At 39.8% G+C, this 17352-nt stretch overlaps 2 protein-coding genes and 2 long non-coding RNA genes across 4 annotated transcripts; 1 reads left to right on the top strand and 3 right to left on the bottom strand.

Annotated features, from left to right (window-relative positions):
• Positions 1-542: 542 nt before the first annotated feature.
• Positions 543-1259, bottom strand: LOC149380540 (uncharacterized). The gene has a single exon (XM_089604169.1). The coding sequence runs from the start codon at positions 1257-1259 to the stop codon at positions 543-545; it is 717 nt and encodes a 238-aa protein (XP_089460295.1).
• A 2366-nt stretch (positions 1260-3625) lies between these two features.
• Positions 3626-6281, bottom strand: LOC149380539 (uncharacterized). The gene is made up of 6 exons (XR_016294133.1): positions 6125-6281; positions 5290-5358; positions 5135-5211; positions 4907-4997; positions 4043-4499; positions 3626-3927 (listed from the first exon to the last, which is right to left on the bottom strand). It is a non-coding gene; the product is annotated as an uncharacterized LOC149380539 (long non-coding RNA).
• A 733-nt stretch (positions 6282-7014) lies between these two features.
• On the bottom strand, positions 7015-7834 carry LOC149380538 (uncharacterized). Its single transcript, XR_016294255.1, has 3 exons — positions 7723-7834; positions 7406-7657; positions 7015-7336 (listed from the first exon to the last, which is right to left on the bottom strand). It is a non-coding gene; the product is annotated as an uncharacterized LOC149380538 (long non-coding RNA).
• Positions 7835-12078: 4244 nt separating this feature from the next.
• LOC149380537 (uncharacterized protein At3g17950-like) lies at positions 12079-13298 on the top strand. Its single transcript, XM_089603409.1, has 2 exons — positions 12079-12540; positions 12669-13298. The coding sequence occupies exons 1-2, from the start codon at positions 12430-12432 to the stop codon at positions 13101-13103; spliced, it is 546 nt and encodes a 181-aa protein (XP_089459535.1). The 5' UTR covers positions 12079-12429; the 3' UTR covers positions 13104-13298.
• Positions 13299-17352: the final 4054 nt, after the last annotated feature.

Raw genomic sequence — 17352 nt, 5'->3', positions numbered from 1 at the left:
CCTAGGTCTTTCATCTGAAACCTTTTGCTGAGAAGACTCTTCAACCTGTTTATCTCTAACATATCCTTGCATACAATTAGCATATCATCAACATAGAGAAGGAGATAAACATATCCAGTACCCTTTACATCCTTGAAGTACACACACCAGTCATACTGACTTCTCACAAAACCAATCTCCACCATGAACATGTCAAACTTCAAGTACCACTGCCTAGGTGATTGCTTTAGGCCATACAGGGATTTATGAAGCAAACACACCTTTTCAGCTTTATTCCCTATCTCATATCCCTCAGGTTGTTGCATATATATGACTTCATCTAAATCTCCATACAAGAAAGCTGTTTTTACATCCATCTGTTCTAGCTCCCAGTCAAAAATAGCAACCATAGAAAGAATGATGCGAATAGACATGTGTTTGACCACTGGAGAGTAGATTTCATTGTAGTCCACACCTTCTTGCTGTGAAAAACCCTTTGCAACAAGCCTTGCCTTGAATCTTGGCTGTTCAACTCCTGGTATGCCTTCCTTGAGCTTGAAGATTCATCTTGATCCAACAATCTTCTTGTTGTGTGGTTTGTCAACCACTGTCCAGGTGTGGTTTTCCTTAAGAGATTTCAGCTCATCTTCCATAGCAAAGCTCCACTGCTCTCTATTCTTGCTGAGACAAGCTTGCTTGTAGGTCCTTGGCTCATCTTCAAGGATATCTGAACCTATCATGAGGGCATAAGCAGTTAGATCATAGCCAAACCTTTGTGTGGGCTTGGATACTCTCTTAGCCCTGTCTCTGACAAGACTGTAGTTGGTGTGATCTTCTTCTTCATTTAGATGCTCTTCATTTCTAGCTTCCTCATCTTCATCATTCTCAGGCTGTTGAGGTTGATCTTGAGCTGCTATCTCTTGTTGATTGTGATGGTCTTCAATTTCTTCATATACAGCAGGAGATCTGTTATCTTGAAGCTCTACCTCAACTGATGGTTGTGGTTGATCATCTTCTTCAGACAGGATGTCCAGATCTTCATCAGCTTTTCTTTCTCCAAAGTCTTCTTCTCTGAAAGTTACATCCCTGCTGATAATGAACTTCTTGTGACCATCTTCAATACACCAGAGCTTGTACCCTTTCACACCATCTGGATAGCCTATAAACACACATTTGAGAGCCCTTGGCTCTAGCTTTCCTTGTTTGATGTGAGCATACGCTGTGCATCCAAAAACCTTTAGTTTTTGATAATCAGTGTCATGACTTGACCACATCTGCATAGGTGTCTTCAGATTGACTGCTGTGGAAGGACACCTATTGATGAGATAAGCTGCTGTTTTTACAGCTTCAGCCCAGAACTTCTTTGGCAACTTGGCATCAAGAGACACCTCACTCTCTCCATGATTGTCCTGTTAAACCTCTCAGCTAACTCATTTTGTTGTGGGGTGTGGGCCACAGAATGATGCCTTTGAATACCATTCTCTCTGCAGAAACTGTCAAAAGCCTCAAAGCAAAATTCTAGACCATTGTCTGATCTGAGTTTCTTCACCCTTTTGCCAGTCTGAGTTTCAACCATGGATTTCCAGGTTTTGAAAGAACTCAGGGCTTCATTCTTGTGTTTGAGAAGATAGACCCACAACCTTCTTGAGTAATCATCAACAATGCTCATATAGTACCTACTGCCTCCAAGAGATGCAACTTTTGCTGGACCCCATAGATCTATGTGGATATAGTCCAAAGTTCCCTCAGACCTGTGAACACCTTTGCCAAATTTTGTCCTGCAAGCTTTCCCATACACATATTCTTCACAGAAATCTGTAGTGTTAAGGTTAGTGGTACCAAAAAGACCTTGTTTTGACAATTCAGACATCCCTTTTCCACTGACATTACCTAATCTCAAGTGCCACAGTCGAGACAAATTATCCTTTGACACAGTAGCAACCAACCCAGTAGTAGTTTCACCAGACAGAAAATAAAGGCCATTTCTTCTAACTCCTTGAAGAACATATAACCCTTTCTTAGACACAGTCAAGATTCCATTTTCAGAGGTAAACTTGTAGCCAGCCTGATCTAAGACACCAAGGGATATGAGATTTCTCTTCAATTCAGGAATGTACCTTACTTTCTTGAGGATCTTGGTTTGTCCTTGGTGATTTCTGAGTCTGATTGATCCTATCCCAAGAACAGCACACTGCTTGTCGTTTCCCAGGAGCACCATGCCATCCTCAGGTTTGTAGTCTTCAAGCCATTCCCTTTTAGGGGTCATGTGAAAGGAACACCCACTGTCTAGCACCCATTCAGTGCTTGATCGATCACATGTCACCATTAGAGCTTCAGCACTGTCATAGCCTTCATTTTCTGCCAATGAGGCCTTTCCAGTTTTTGAAGTAGAAGCTCCTGGATCCGTCTTCAGTTCAGGGCAATCTTTCTTCATGTGGCCCTCCTTGTGACAGTTGTAACATTTGTACGCGAAATGCTTCTCTGGATCCTCAGCCTTTTGCTTCCCTTTCTTGGAATTCTTGGAGTTTTTCTTGTCCTGTTTGTCTTTGACGAAAAGCCCTTCAGACGTGCCTTTCTTCTCTCCCTTTGATTGCAACGCCTTTGCCTTCAGGGCCAATTGAACTTCCTCAGAAGTGATAGAGGATCGGCCATATTTCATAGCATCTACGAAGTTAGCAAAGGAGGGAGGTAAAGCATTCAAGATCAGAATTGCCTGATCTTCATCAGGGGTATCAACTTCAATATTGGCGAGATCTATGGCAATTCGAATAAATTCGTCAAGATAGTCTTCAATTGGCTTGTCTTCGTGGATCTTGAACCCAAAAAGCATCCCTTTGAGCCAGATTCGCCTCGACAGGGATTTCTTCATGTACAGGCTCTGAAGCTTCGTCCACACGCCAATGGCGGTTTTCTCCTTAGCGACTTCTCGCAAGACCTTGTCTCTAAGATACAGAACGATTGTGCTGTATGCGAGCTCGTTCATCTCTGCAATTTGTTCATCCGTCACCGATTCAGCGTGTTTGGCTTCGGCATCGATTGCCTTCGAGACTTTCATCTGTACGAGAATCGCCTTCATTCTCTGTCGCCATAATGCGAAATCGCCTTTGCCATTGAATCGTTCGATCTCCATCTTCGTGATCCCCATCGTGTCGCAAAGATTTGGTGGTAATGGCTCTGATACCAATTGTAGTGAATCTTGCAATAATCTAGTCGACAAACCCTAGATTTCTTCCAATGCAAGCAAAAACCAGGATAGCGATAAACCAGCAAATCAAATGCGGAAAAGTAACACGACACAAGTTTTACCCTGGTTCGGCAATGTGCCTACATCCAGCAACGAAGATCACGATCACTATCAAGAAGTCTTTACACACTCGTCCTCACTTTTGTCCCCAATTGTGTTTCCCGTACAATAAGTCTCTCAAAAGTGTTTCCCCAAGTGTTTACTACAACTAACTGAAAAATTGAAGTTACAAACAGCCTTACTACAACCCTCTCTATTTATACACAGCATAGGACTCACCAAAACCACTTGATTAACCTCAGCCGTTGATGCCTTGTGCAAGAAGCAACCTCAGCTCGCCCCAGCTCGAGTACAAACTGATCCTGTGATGTAGTTCCATGACTGATATCCAACAATATATATATATATATATATATATATATATATATATATATATATTCTAAATGTTAATATGGAAACTACCGACCCTAAAATGCATGTAAACTCAAAGTGTAAATTTGATTTCTTAAGTAATTTAGTTACAAATATATGCAGACTGAAAAAATTACGTTCCACCGACATCATCGAACAAAGCGCGATTGCGCGCCATCATGTGGAAAACGGTCTCGGTCAAAGTCTCGCCTGGTTTCGCAGTATCTTTCTTCGGTGTTCGCGCATAGAATCCCACATGATGAGAGGATGATTTGTCATCGTAAGACACATATCTGCATGAAATAAAATAAACAACTAATTAAATAAACCACCGTTAACATTAAAAGAAGACAATAAAAAAAAAAACAAGTTAACAACGTTAAAAGGATTTCGGTACATTTAACTCACCCACATAATCGATATCGATACAAACAAAGAAAATACTGATCAAGTCAGTCTCTTGAAGCATATCTTTACTCGCACCATACAAATGCTCCATGATGTCCCAATTCATCAAATAAATTGCTTTGCTTAAGCAAGCAAGTCCATCGTCTGCCGCGTGCATAAAGTCGTCTCTCGAAATGAGAGGGCTGAGCTTTTTCACGACTTTTGACTCTCCCGTTTCAATTGCAAAACACAAAGGTGTTTTTCCAATTGCATTCGTCTCCTTAAACATTAGCACCTAAGCTTACGAGCATTTCAACAAATCCGACATGTCCTTTCATGGCCGCAACATGAAGAGCCGTATCCTTTGTTGACAACCGAACATGTGAGTTTATCACATTCGGATTTCTAGAGAGAATACTTCTTCCTTCATCTTTATCCCCTTTAATCGCTGCTTTGTAGAATGCCACTAGATCATTACCTTTATTTTATAAAAAAAAAAACCATAAAGATACATACCTTCACAGATCATGTAAACAAAATTTATGCCAAGAATTTTGGGCTTAGAAGCATCCTAATGCATATATATGTCTCACATACTCTAAATTATTGTAAAAAAAAATTGTCATTCAGATTCATATTCATATCCAACGGGTTCATAGAAGTCAACCAATTGAATTTAAAAGTGATATTGAGGGCACATATAACAATCAGTAAATACATGTATCAGCTTCCAAATCTCGTTCGCGAGTAGCAATAAGGGGCTCTGACGACCACGAACCTTCCATTTCTGGTCCGAATCAAAATAACATACAACACATCAAATAAATTTGATAAAAAATTACAATTTGAAAACTAGGAGAAACATGTGGTTAATCAAAAGCTTACCTCAAAGGAAGATCATATTTGGGGCTCGGATTTGGGGAGTGTTTTTGACTTGGAGAGTGTGAGCACTGTTTGAAGTTGACGAAAGAAAAACCTAATTTAATTATTTATTATTGGCCGTTAATGAAATTTATTCCAGGTTCTTATTTAATAAGATATAGGCCGTGAATGAATTTTTCCAAGCTCCAAACATACCCCTTAACAGGGTTACTGAAATATTTTAATTTATACCTTGTTCGAAAGGACACCGTGTCGGATCTTCTCCAAAGTATTGAGAAAAGGATTCTGCACTTCTTCCTAGCAAGAAACTGTAGAAGTACTTAGTTCCAAACCCAGTATAAAGTTTGTTTAGAAAAAAAAAAAAAAAAAATTAGCACCCAACTCACCACTTCAGAGTACGAGGAAATTAGCGAGCGAACTACGGCTTCATCAGTGTCAAGAAAGTCCTTCAGAACCTACAAGAACAACATCCACTTCTTCAAGTTGATTCGATGGAATCTGAGCCTAACATAACATAGGCTCATACAAATTCTAGTGCAATCACAGTAGTTTAAGACATCTTAGAACAATGGTCACACACACACACTAATACATATTCTTCTAAGAATATATTTACGGCATTGGACGGACACGAACAGAGTACTACGCGCCAAAAACAATGATAGCGCAGTAACGTATGAATTATTTTCTTGCTTTTTTTTTTCGCTGCTGTGTCTTATATATATATATATATATATATATATATATATATATATATATATATATATATTTATATTAAATTAAGAGGGTTATTAGCTCTGTTTGGTCTAAGTCTCACTGAGCAAGGCATGGGAATTTAAATGGAATAGGCATATGAGAAATCAAATGTTTTGAAAGCTAAAATCCCCTTTGCATTCATGTTTGGTCACTTGCAAAGCCTTTTAAGCAATTATAGAAGAAATCTTAGGCGTGCTATTTTCTAGGTTAGTACAAAAGAAATGATGGGTTTGGTTTTGTTCCAGTTTTTACTGCTGAGATTGATGGCGGCATATTTTAATTCATTTTCATTGTTTCTTGCAAATGTTAAGACTAAAAAAGTTAGAGAAATCGTGAACAAGAGTTAGAATCTGACGAACACCCAAATCATACTCATCCAAACACTAAAATTCACAATTCAAACACGCAAAAATATTCAATCAGAGCTCAAAAACCTAGAATTCGCAAGGGAGAAGAAGAACTTACACGAATCAAGTGAGAGAGCTAAGCCAAGGAACTCGCAGAGGAGAAATGGGGTGAGAGAGGGAGCGGTGAGGTGAGATTAGTTCTAAGTAGCTAAGGCCCGCCAACTCGAATCCTAGTCCAACCATCGTCAATGCTGAGCAGCTTTAGCTCATGCAATATCAGCATTAAGTAAAAATAAAATAATAAGAACAAGCATATTTATTTATTCTATAGTTCATCATGCAATTATTACCTGTAATGTAAACACCAAGAGTGAATTCCAAAAATTAGAGCCCTGGAAGTAAATTACTTCAATTTCTGTGGTTTCATGTTTTCCTGTCGTTTTCTAATTTATGTCGTTTTTTTTTTTTTTTTTTTTCCGTCATTTCTCGTGTTCTGTCGTTTCTTTGTTTCCTGTCGTTTCTCATTTTCCTGTCATTTTATTATTTTCCAATGTTTTTTTTGTCGTTTCTCGTTTTTGAGTGTTTATTAGCTTCTGTCGTTTCTCATATTTCTGTACTTAGTTTCCTGTCGTTTATTATTTTTCTGTCGTTTTTCTTTTTTCTGCCGTTTACTTTTTTTCTGTCGTTTTTCTTTTTCCTGTCGTTTCTTATTATTTTTGTCGTTACTTTGTTTTCATTAGTTTTTTTTTTTTTTTTACTCTTCTTTCATTTCCGTTTATTTTTTTTTTTACATATATATATATATATATATATATATATATATATATATATATATATATATTATTCATAATAAAATACACATCCCTATTATTATAAACACCGCAGTAACAAAAATAATAAACGGTAGTTCTGTTTTTGTGCTTAAAAATGGTAATTCTATTTTTGTGTTTAAAGGGAAAAAAAGGTAAAGGAATCAGCCGACTTATGAGGCTACGGAACCAACAAGCATTTAAATCAAACATATTTTTTGATTTTCAGAAACCAGTTAATAAAAACATAATTACCACTTATTCTTTTCTTTCAAAAATTCTAAAACGTGACCACCAAACATGTGTGTTCTTTTTTCAAATCATAACAAGAGACAGAATCTGTATTTATATTTTAAATGTTAACAAACAACATGGACACCTAAGTACAACAAAGAAGAATAGATAATAGCGTTTTGTATATAACCGCTGAGATTAGTTCTAAGAAGCTTAATCGAATCCTAGTCCAAATATCGCGTCCTAGTCGATGCCGAGCAGCTTTAGCTGACGCACGATCAAAGCCGCTGCATTAAGTAAATATAAAAGAATAAGAACAAGCATATTTATTCTAAAGTTCATCCTGCAATTATTACCTGTAATGTAAACACCAAGAGTGAATTTTAAAAATTAGAGCCCTGGAATGGCTGATTCGCAGTTATACCAACAAAAGCAAATTGCTAACCATGCATCCGGATTTACTCTCTTGGCGATTCATTTGAAAGACCTTCATTTGAGTTTCTAGACACAATTTTGGTCAGTCCCTAGATTTCGTAGAACGTGCTGTTTATCGTCTTGAGCGATTCAAGTTCTTCCCCGTTACTTATTCCATCATCAACATAACACAGCTGAATGCAACAACCATGTCAAACCACATCCTTAAAAAAAAAAAAAATTAAAAAAAAATTCAAACCTGGTATTGTGGCTTCTTTAGCGTATGAACTCCTCTCTTTATAGCCGTTTGCCATCCTACATTTTGCTTCAACGATTTCTCCAGGGCTGCAGTTTTCTGAAACAATAGAAAAGTAAAAACCAACGATTGACATTTTAAGCCATCATGTGGAAAACGGTCTCAGTCAAAGTCTCGGCTGGTTTCGCAGTATCTTTCTTCGGTGTTCGCCGCACAGAATCCCACATGATGAGCGGATGATTTTGTTGGAATCGATCTAGGGTTTAAGAAAATAATTAACGCTTCGGGAAGCGGCGGAATTTTAAAAATTTTCTTTTACAAGTAAAAACGGTTTTTTACTAACCTAGACAAAAGAGCAAGTACACGTAATTAAAAACTATTATGAGCTAAGAAGTTTACTAACCTTTCTTGAAGCTGGATCTTTGAGAAGCTCTTAGAAAGTTGCAACGCTCGTCTCCCCTCGCAGCACGTCCCTCTTTCTTTCCTCGGCACCTCGAGCAACCACGAAAGTTTCTATCACTAAATCACTCGAGAGAAAATGAATTAGTGAGTGGGCACTTTTAAACACTACGACTTAAGAACGAGTCTTGAAGTCGCAGAGCTAAACACTAGGTCAAATGAGGACCTAGGTGCCAAAACAAAATCGAAAATAAACTAGAGAGAGAGAGGAGTTCGGCCACAATGTCTAGAGAGAGAGTCTCTCAATCTCTAACTTGTGTGGAATGAATAGAATGAGAGGAATGAGAGTCCTATTTATAGGAGAAGGGTTGGCCTTGGAAAGAAGTAGTTTCCTCTTATTTTCCAAACTTTTATGAGAAAATCTTATTTCCTATTTTTCCCTTGCTTTGCACGTGCAACATGTGCTTCAATAAGCCTTGGATTTGTTTCCTCATTTAGTTTGTCTCTCTCTTTCCCTTGTGTTGGCCGAACTTATGTTTTCCTCATAGAGGAAATTTGTTTCCTCTTTTTTCTTTTGGCAAGTATCTTGATACATTTATGCACAAAATAATCTCTCTTTCTCTTGGGTATTTGGGCGCCCATTTCACATCTAGAAGGAGCTTCTAGAAACTTCTTCATTTGTTCATGACAACATGTGAAAGACCCATTAAGAATTTTCAATAAAATTCTTATGAAATGAAATTAATTCACAAGGCCCAATGATCAAGTCATGGTCGAGCGACATTAAGTCATCAAATGAACTTGTCAAAAAATGTATTGACATTCATTTCATCCTTTGTCTCAAAAGACAAAAATACCCTTTTGACTATTTTCGTTTTTGTTTTGACTTAGCTTCCAGTTTAACTATTTCTACTCGATGTGATTCGGGACAGTGACCTCATGGACCCAAATGAACAAAGCTTGAGCTAAACACTTGGACTCAAAGGTTCACAAACCTTTTCCAAGTTTAGCTTAATGCCAACTGACTCCACTAAAGAGTTGACACTGAAAATCTCTCGGTTCAAATGAATTTATTTTCTACTCAAGAATTCAACCTAATTATGATGAGCGGATCCACTGAATATTATATATGTTTACCCTTCATGAATGTCATCAGCTAGTCGGGATTTACTAAATTACCATTTTACCCTTCTAGCTGTTATTTCCTCAACTCCTTTGTCGCTTGTGAATAAGTTAGAAACAATGTATTGACGAGGAGCTAACAAGTCACATTGTTTCATCCAAAAGAGTCAGGACTCAATTTGGACACTGGCCAGTTCATTTATTCACACTCCAAGGAACAAAGCATGAGGTGACATACATTGCATTTCAGCAATCTTGTACATGAATTCCATATCTATGAGAACTTCACAAAGTTACTCATGACATTCTCACAACTTAGTACTTCACCTAGAAGAACTATAGAGTCTCAACTCTCAATGGAAGAGTTTGTTCATGCAAATCTACATTTGTCTCTTCGTAAGTTGTTTAGTTTGTTTATGGACTAAAGACTAATGTTTTATCATAAAGCTTCAGACAAGGAAGATTGAATGAACGTTTCAACTTTTTATTAATGAATAAGCAATTACAAGCAAGAGTCTTCATGAGACTATATTACATCAAATGTACACAAATAGACACTGCTACTTTTCTTGTGGGCACCATTGACAACAAACTCCCACTTGACTCAAAGAAGATGTGAGTAGTCCTACATGCCTAATCCCTCTCGATGTTGGTCGAAGACCCTGTTCGCTACTTCACATCTACATCTCCGCGTTGCGCGATCTCTCGAATCAAATGGTATTTCCTCTTAATATGCTTAGAGCGCTTATGGCTTCTAAGTTCCTTTGAGTTAGCGACAGCCCCACTATTATCACAATAAAGGGTCATGGGCTCGTCGACGTTTGGAACAACTTCCAAATACTTAAGGAATTTTCTAAGCCATACAGCATCTTTGGATGCTTCACAAGCAGCCACATATTCTGCTTCCATTGTGGAGTCAGCAATGCAAGATTGCTTAATACTTCTCCACACAACAGCTCCACCATTAAGGATGAACACAGATCCCGAAGTGGATTTCCTGGAATCCTTATCCGCTTGAAAATCAGAGTCGGTATATCCCGTCATAGTCAGGTCAGTACCTGAGTATGTAAGCATCAAATTCCTAGTTCTTCGAAGATACTTAAGAACATGCTTAACAGCAATCCAGTGCTCGGGTCCAGGGTTGGATTGGAAACGGCTAACTACGCCAACGGCGAAACAGATGTCAGGTCTAGTGCAAAACATAGCATACATGAGGCTTCCTACGACATAGGCGTAAGAAATTTTCCTCATGTCTTCAATCTCTTGTGCAGTCTTGGGAGACTGGTCCTTAGAGAGTGAAACTCCATGCCTAAAGGGTGTTTGGCCCTTCTTGGAGTCTTGCATCGAGAAGCGGTCCATCACCTTATCAATATAAGATGCTTGAGAGAGCGACAGGGTCCGATTTTTCCTATCTCGAAAGATTTGGATACCCAGAATGTACGCGGCTTCTCCTAGATCTTTCATATCGAATTGCTTTGCCAGCCAGACCTTAACCTCAGATAACTTACCCACGTCATTACCAATTAGTAGTATATCATCGACATATAGTACCAGAAACACAACTTTGCCTTCGTGTATTAACTTGTAAACACAAGGCTCATCTATTGACTGTTCAAAGTCGAAGCTTTTCACAGTTTCATCGAATCTTATATTCCATGACCTAGATGCTTGCTTTAATCCATAAATGGACTTAAGCAACTCACAAACATTGGTCTCTTGACCTTCTTCCACGAAACCGTTTGGTTGAGCCATGTAAATGCGCTCGTCAAGATTGCCATTCAGAAAGGCTGTCTTGACATCCATTTGCCAGATCTCATAGTCGAGAGCTGCAGCTATGGATAGGAGTATGCGGATGGATTTAAGCATCGCGACTGGCGAGAAGGTTTCTTCATAGTCAATCCCTTCTTGTTGGGTATAACCCTTCGCCACAAGTCGTGCTTTGAACGTCTCGACGTTCCCATCAGGACCCATTTTCTTCTTGTATATCCACTTACACCCTACGGGTTTAATCCCTTCAAGAAGGTCTACAAGTTTCCAGACTTTGTTGACATACATCGAGTGCATTTCAACTTTCATGGCGTCAAGCCAAAGGTTTGATTCAGAACAAGTCATCGCTTGGCTATAGGAAACAGGATCATCCATGTCAGAGACGGCTACAAGAGAGTCTCCATAAGACATGTACCCGTCAGGCTTTTAAGTAGCCCTCCCACTACGTCGAAGTACTACTTGACGAGATTCTGATGAGTTAGGTTGTGTTTCAGTTGGGGTAAGAACAGTTCTTACAGATGAGGTAGAAGCTTCCTCACCCAACTTTTCTTCAAGCACAATTTTGCTTCTAGGTTTCGCATCCTTCATGAAGTCCTCCTCAAGGAAACGAGCATTCGTGCTAACGAAAGTCTTATCGTCCTCAGGACTATAGAAAATGAAACCTTTGGTTTCCTTTGGATATCCCACAAACAGGCACAATTCTGACCTACTAGCCAACTTGCTAGTCTTTTGCCTTAGCACATGTGTAGGGCAACCCCAAATTCGGATGTGGCCCAAACTTACTTTACGGCCAGTCCATCTTTCATAAGGAGTACCAGGAACCGTTTTAGACGGAACTTGGTTCAGAATGTAAGTGGCTGTTTCGAGGGCATATCCCCAAAAGGAAGGAGGGAGTGATGAGTAACTCATCATTGATCTAACCATCTCCATTAGAGTTCGGTTCCTTCTCTCTGACACTCCGTTTTGTTGAGGTGTGCCAGGTGCGGTAAGCTGAGAAGCGATACCTTCTTCTTTAAGAAAGTCATCGAACTCTCCAGACATATACTCACTACCTCGATCAGATCGAAGAGTTTTGATCACTTTGCCAGTTTGCTTTTCCACTAAAGCCCTAAAGACCTTAAATACGTTAAAGGTCTCGGATTTGTGTTTGAGCAAATAGACAAAACCATATCGCGAGTAATCATCAGTGAAGGTAACGAAGTATTCGTATCCCCCACGTGCCTGTTGGCTGAGCGGACCACATACATCAGAATGTATTAGTTCCAGCAACTCAGTGGCTCTTATCGGAGAAAGGTCGCTTAGTCATTTTTCCTTCTATGCAGGATTCACAAGTAGGTAGTGAACCTATTGCAGAGGCTTGGAGTGGACCGTCCCTCACAAGTCTCTTAATCCTATCTAGACTGATATGACCACACATTGATAATGCATTTCGTAGAGAGAGAGAGAGAGATGCTAGATCCGGCGAACGATCTCGTTCCTCCTCCTTCCTCTCCCACCAACTCTTCAATCTCCTCCTCTGATCTCGACACCGAGGTAACCACTTTAAATATATATATATATATATATATATATATATATATATATATATAATATGCGTGTATTTGACTGCTTGTGCATATACATACTCTATAGATTCACTCTCCTTTGATTCGTGGTTGTAGTCGACGGGGTCGTTTTTCCATGACCGGAGCACAACCCTGGGCACGCTCATGGGCGTCACCTTCGCCGCCGCGGCGTTCCGCGTCCCATCCCAGCGCCGCCGAGAAACCCCCGCCGCCACAATCGCCGCCGGAGCAAGTCGGCGGAGAACCAAGGCGGCTGCCGAGAGGCGCCGCGGGTGGTGGAGCCTCTGCCGCGACAACGATGACGAAGACGGCGGCGGCGCGGCGAGGCCGTCGTCGCTGGGGGAGTTTCTGGAGGTCGAGAGGAGGTTCGGCGATTTCTACGGCGCTGAGGACACGGAGACGGACACAGGGAGGGTCATGTTTGCCGACGGGAGGGTGCTTCCGCCGGCGGTGGAGGCTTCTTCGCCGGCCGCGGATCTCTGTAGGTTCCCGGTTTTGATTACTGGAATTTGCAGTGGCTGTGTAAGATAACGTTTTTTTTTTAAAAAAAAATGTAATATTTGGTTTTCTTATTCTGGCTTGTAATTAATTATTTTATAGAAGGGAAGGGCTGTGAATTGGACATGTATCACCAGATTTGGACATTAAATCTTATTTTGGACATTTTGTTTGTACGTTGTGATCGTAACTTTTAATCATAAAATGAAAAATCTTTATTACTACTGATACTTTAACATTCTTTTTAGGTTGCTTTGCTTTGGTTGTCTGTTTTTCAATTTTTTTTTAAAATCACGGGATGGTATCCAATTCATATAATTTGATTCCACTAAGTGTGTCATTTCCGAGTTAATATGCTATTTTCATATGTTATATTAGAGTATTATTATTATTATTAAATAGATGAATATATGAAGAGTGAACACTACATTATATATTTCGTTTGAATATGCAGGAAAAGTGCATTTTTAGTTCCTGAAACTGAAATACAGATATGCAAACGTCACATGATATCTCAGTTACTGTATTTATGACAAAGAGCAGGACTTGTGAGTTGATATACAATTATTCCCTATGTATTAAAAAAAAAAGAGTTGATAGATATACAATTATTTAGTGAACATAATTTTTTGCTTATAAAAGAACTACCCTGTTTTATGCTATTTTGTAATCTATCGAGAAACAGAATCCCTGTGGTGTTAATAGCGGCTTAGGATTAGAAGTTAGTAGAATAAATAAATTATCAGTTGATTGATTCGTTGTGTCAGAAGTCTCTCTCAGGTATAAACCTGGCTTATCGGGAGTTCCCGCGCCTCCCGTCCCACCCCCGCCCGGACTCCCGTTAATTCGCCGAACGGGAGTCCCGTCCCGTTATATAACGGGACGGAGGCGGTAAATGTCTAACGGGATCCGCGGATCCCGTTAGGCATTAAAAAAAAAAAAAAATTTAAAAAAAAGAATTTAATAAATAAAATGAAAGGATTAAAGTGAAAAGATTTGGAATAAGTGGGTAGAAATGAAAAATATGAATGTTGTTAAATAATTAAAAATGGGTAAAAAAAACAATAAAGAAGAATGTGAAATTAAAAATGGGCCTCCTAAAAAACCTCACCGACCCCTAAAAAGGTGCGACGGCGAGGAAAAAGAGCACCCCTTTCCTCGTTAAATGTTTGAAAATGTATCCCGGACAAGGGCCGGGATATCCCTTTGTTATACACGATACTTTAACCATTTATGTTTACGTTTGCAAAATCAACTTCAAAATCGTCTAGAATATCGAAGCACATGAATGTTTCTTGTGCTCGATTTCGATGTTGAATCCAATCTTTTCCGCACGTCAATGCTTCGACCATCTCCGGTTTCAGGCTGCATCTTCTATCGTCGATGATCCGGCCCGCGCTGCTAAAAGCCGCCTCAGAGGACACAGTTGAAACTGGGATGGTGAGGATGTCTTGTGCCATAGATGACAAGATCGGAAACCTCCTCGCATTCTGCCTCCACCAAACCAAGAGGTCGATGGCTTCGTCGTCCGACCTGACCCAATCGTTCCTATCGTACTCTTGGATCTCCGGATGGGACCGTGCGTCGGTTGCGCTTGACCTCGTCTGACTTGTCCCAGCTTCTTGTTGTTGAGGAGACGGGCTGTACGCGGGCGCGTTGACGAAGACATTCGTGTATTGGTGTCTTCTCGGATATTGCGTCTGTGATTGAGAAGGTTGCGCTCGGTATTGCGGTAGAAGTTTCGCCTCGTAAACCTTGAAAAGATCAAAAAAAGCTTGCACGATCCTCGGAAGATCAAGTGCAACGTAATCTTGGTCCACAAAATGGTTTCTTATGTATTTCAAAAAAAAATTTAAACCTCCAATTTTACATCGGACGTCTAGAATGGCTCCAAAACCGTATAGTAATGGAACCTTTCCAGCCCCCCAATATTTTAAAAACTTTGCTGTCATTGCTTGAATAGAATCTTGAAAAATAGTTTCGTTTTTATTTTTATCAAGATGCACAGCTATTGCGGTCATAGTATGAAGACCGAGAAAAGAAGTGGGAGTGTAAACAGCAGAAAGATAACAAGTTTCTTTATAAAAAATGTCGAGAAAAGAAACAAATGATTCAGCCATCCTAATATCCAAATCAGATATAGCGTTTTCGCCATGTACGCTGTTAATGTAAGAAACAATAACATCGACGTATGAAGACCGAGAAAAGAAGTGGGAGTGTAAACAGCAGAAAGATAACAAGTTTCTTTATAAAAAATGTCGAGAAAAGAAACAAATGATTCAGCCATCCTAATATCCAAATCAGATATAGCGTTTTCGCCATGTACGCTGTTAATGTAAGAAACAATAACATCGACGTAACGCTCGGATAAGAAGTTGGTCAGCATAAGAAAGGTTGAATTCCACCTAATTTTGTTATCTAGGTGAAATGTGCGTTCTTGAAGGCCGTTTAGTCTAAGCCGTCTCTTAAGCTCATCTACTCTAGAGGTTGAACTATTTATCCAACTTATGTAATTCCTAATCTTGTTTATCGAAGGGTCGTAACTAGCGGCTCCGGCTTGAACTATGAGGTTGATGATGTGGGTAGCACAACGTTGATGTATAAGGGTTTCGTCTGCGTTAAGTTTTTGGGTCAACTCCCTAATCATGGCGTTGTTGCTAGTGGCATTATCTAAGGTCACAGATATAACCCTATTGTTGAAACCCCACTCAGCTAAAACACTAACTATGATATCTAAGATGTTCTCACCAGTGTGCGAACCTTCTATCCTCCTAAACGCTATGATACGTTTGTTCAGGTTCCAATCGTCGTCTATGTTATGGACTACAACGCTCATAAAGTCCATCTTAGATTGACCGGTCCATATATCCGATGTTAAGGCTACGCTATATCTACCAGAGGATATTGAGTCTTTCATTTGTTCCTTTTCTCCTAAAAACCATTTTAGGATATCGGATCTCAAGGCTTTCCTAGACATTAGTTGTACGTTTGGAATAAAAGAACTAATGAATCTAACAAAGCCTTGAGATTCGATATGACTAAAAGATTGATCGGTTGATACAAAATATTCAACTAAATCACGTCTAAATCTTAAAGGATCGATGTTACTTACTTGGGTTGTAGAGGCTCCAGATTGTGTCCCCCCCTAGCAGTGTCTGTGATGACTCCACAATAGCGACGTCCCAACTCTAGTGTTATGAGCGCTAAAGATTTTGCCACAAACGTGACATTTTCCGGCTTTTTCACCGTTGGCAACCACCTCTTCAAAGAACGTCCAGACAACAGACCTCGCTCGACGTCGTGATGCTTGTGCTTGTTGAGGTTGTTGTTGTTGTTGCGGTGGTTGTTGTTGTTGAGGTGGTTGTTGTTGTTGTTGTTCTTCTCGGGCACGTCGTCTTTGTCGGGTCTCCTCTTGTTGCTCACGTTGTCGAGGTCGTGGAACTTGAGTTCGAGGCTGAGGTGGTGGCGGTGGGACGTCTTCTTCTTCATCCTCCTCCTCCTCGTCATCATGTTGTTCATTTGGATCTTGGGTTTCGTCGTCGTCTTCTTCTTCATTTGGATTTTGGGATTGATGATAATGTTCCTCGAACACTTGAAACTCTTGAAAAGCGGCTTCGGATGGCGGTATTTGTGCTTGATATGCTTGCTCGGGATCCATTTGAGGATAATATGGCATTTGTGTGTTTGGAATTTCGGTGAATTCCGTATTGTGGAAAGTAGGAGCAACATAATTTGGATCGAAAGAGTATTGGGTGTTTGGGTCGGGGGCGTTTTGAGACAAATGCAACCAATTTTCTTCAAAACGGTGCATTCGTTCTCCTCGGGAAGCTCTTCCCCTTCGACCTCCTCGGTTGTGGGATGATGATGCCATGAGAAAATGAAAGCTTTAGAGAGTAAAATTGAGAGAGTTTGAGAGAATTAGAGAGAGAGATTGAGAGAATTTGAGAGAGTTTGAGAGAGTTTGAGAGAGTTTGAGTGAAAGGTGTGAAGAAAATGAATGAAATGGGGGGTATTTATAGATTTTAGAAATAAGTGGGAAAAAAAAAAAAAACCTCATTTTCGGCTCCAACGGCATAAAACCAACGTTCATATTCAAACGGCTCTTTTTTTTCGGCCGTTGGATCTTTGATCCAACGGCCGAGATTAAAAAAAAAATAAAAATAAATAAATAAAAAGCAACGGTCGCTAACGGGATCCGCGGATCCCGTTAGCTACAGTAACGGGACGGGACTCCCGTCCGTTACGCTTAACGGGACCTCCCGTCCCGTTACCTTCTTTACCG

This window comes from Urtica dioica, chromosome 12 (genome assembly GCF_054948205.1).
Source record: "Urtica dioica subsp. dioica isolate 48M chromosome 12, U.dioica_male_clone48M_v1_H2, whole genome shotgun sequence".
NCBI classification, from domain to species: Eukaryota; Viridiplantae; Streptophyta; class Magnoliopsida; order Rosales; family Urticaceae; genus Urtica; species Urtica dioica.
Note: the sequence above shows the minus strand (reverse complement) of the source record. Positions and strands in the feature narration are given on the sequence as shown.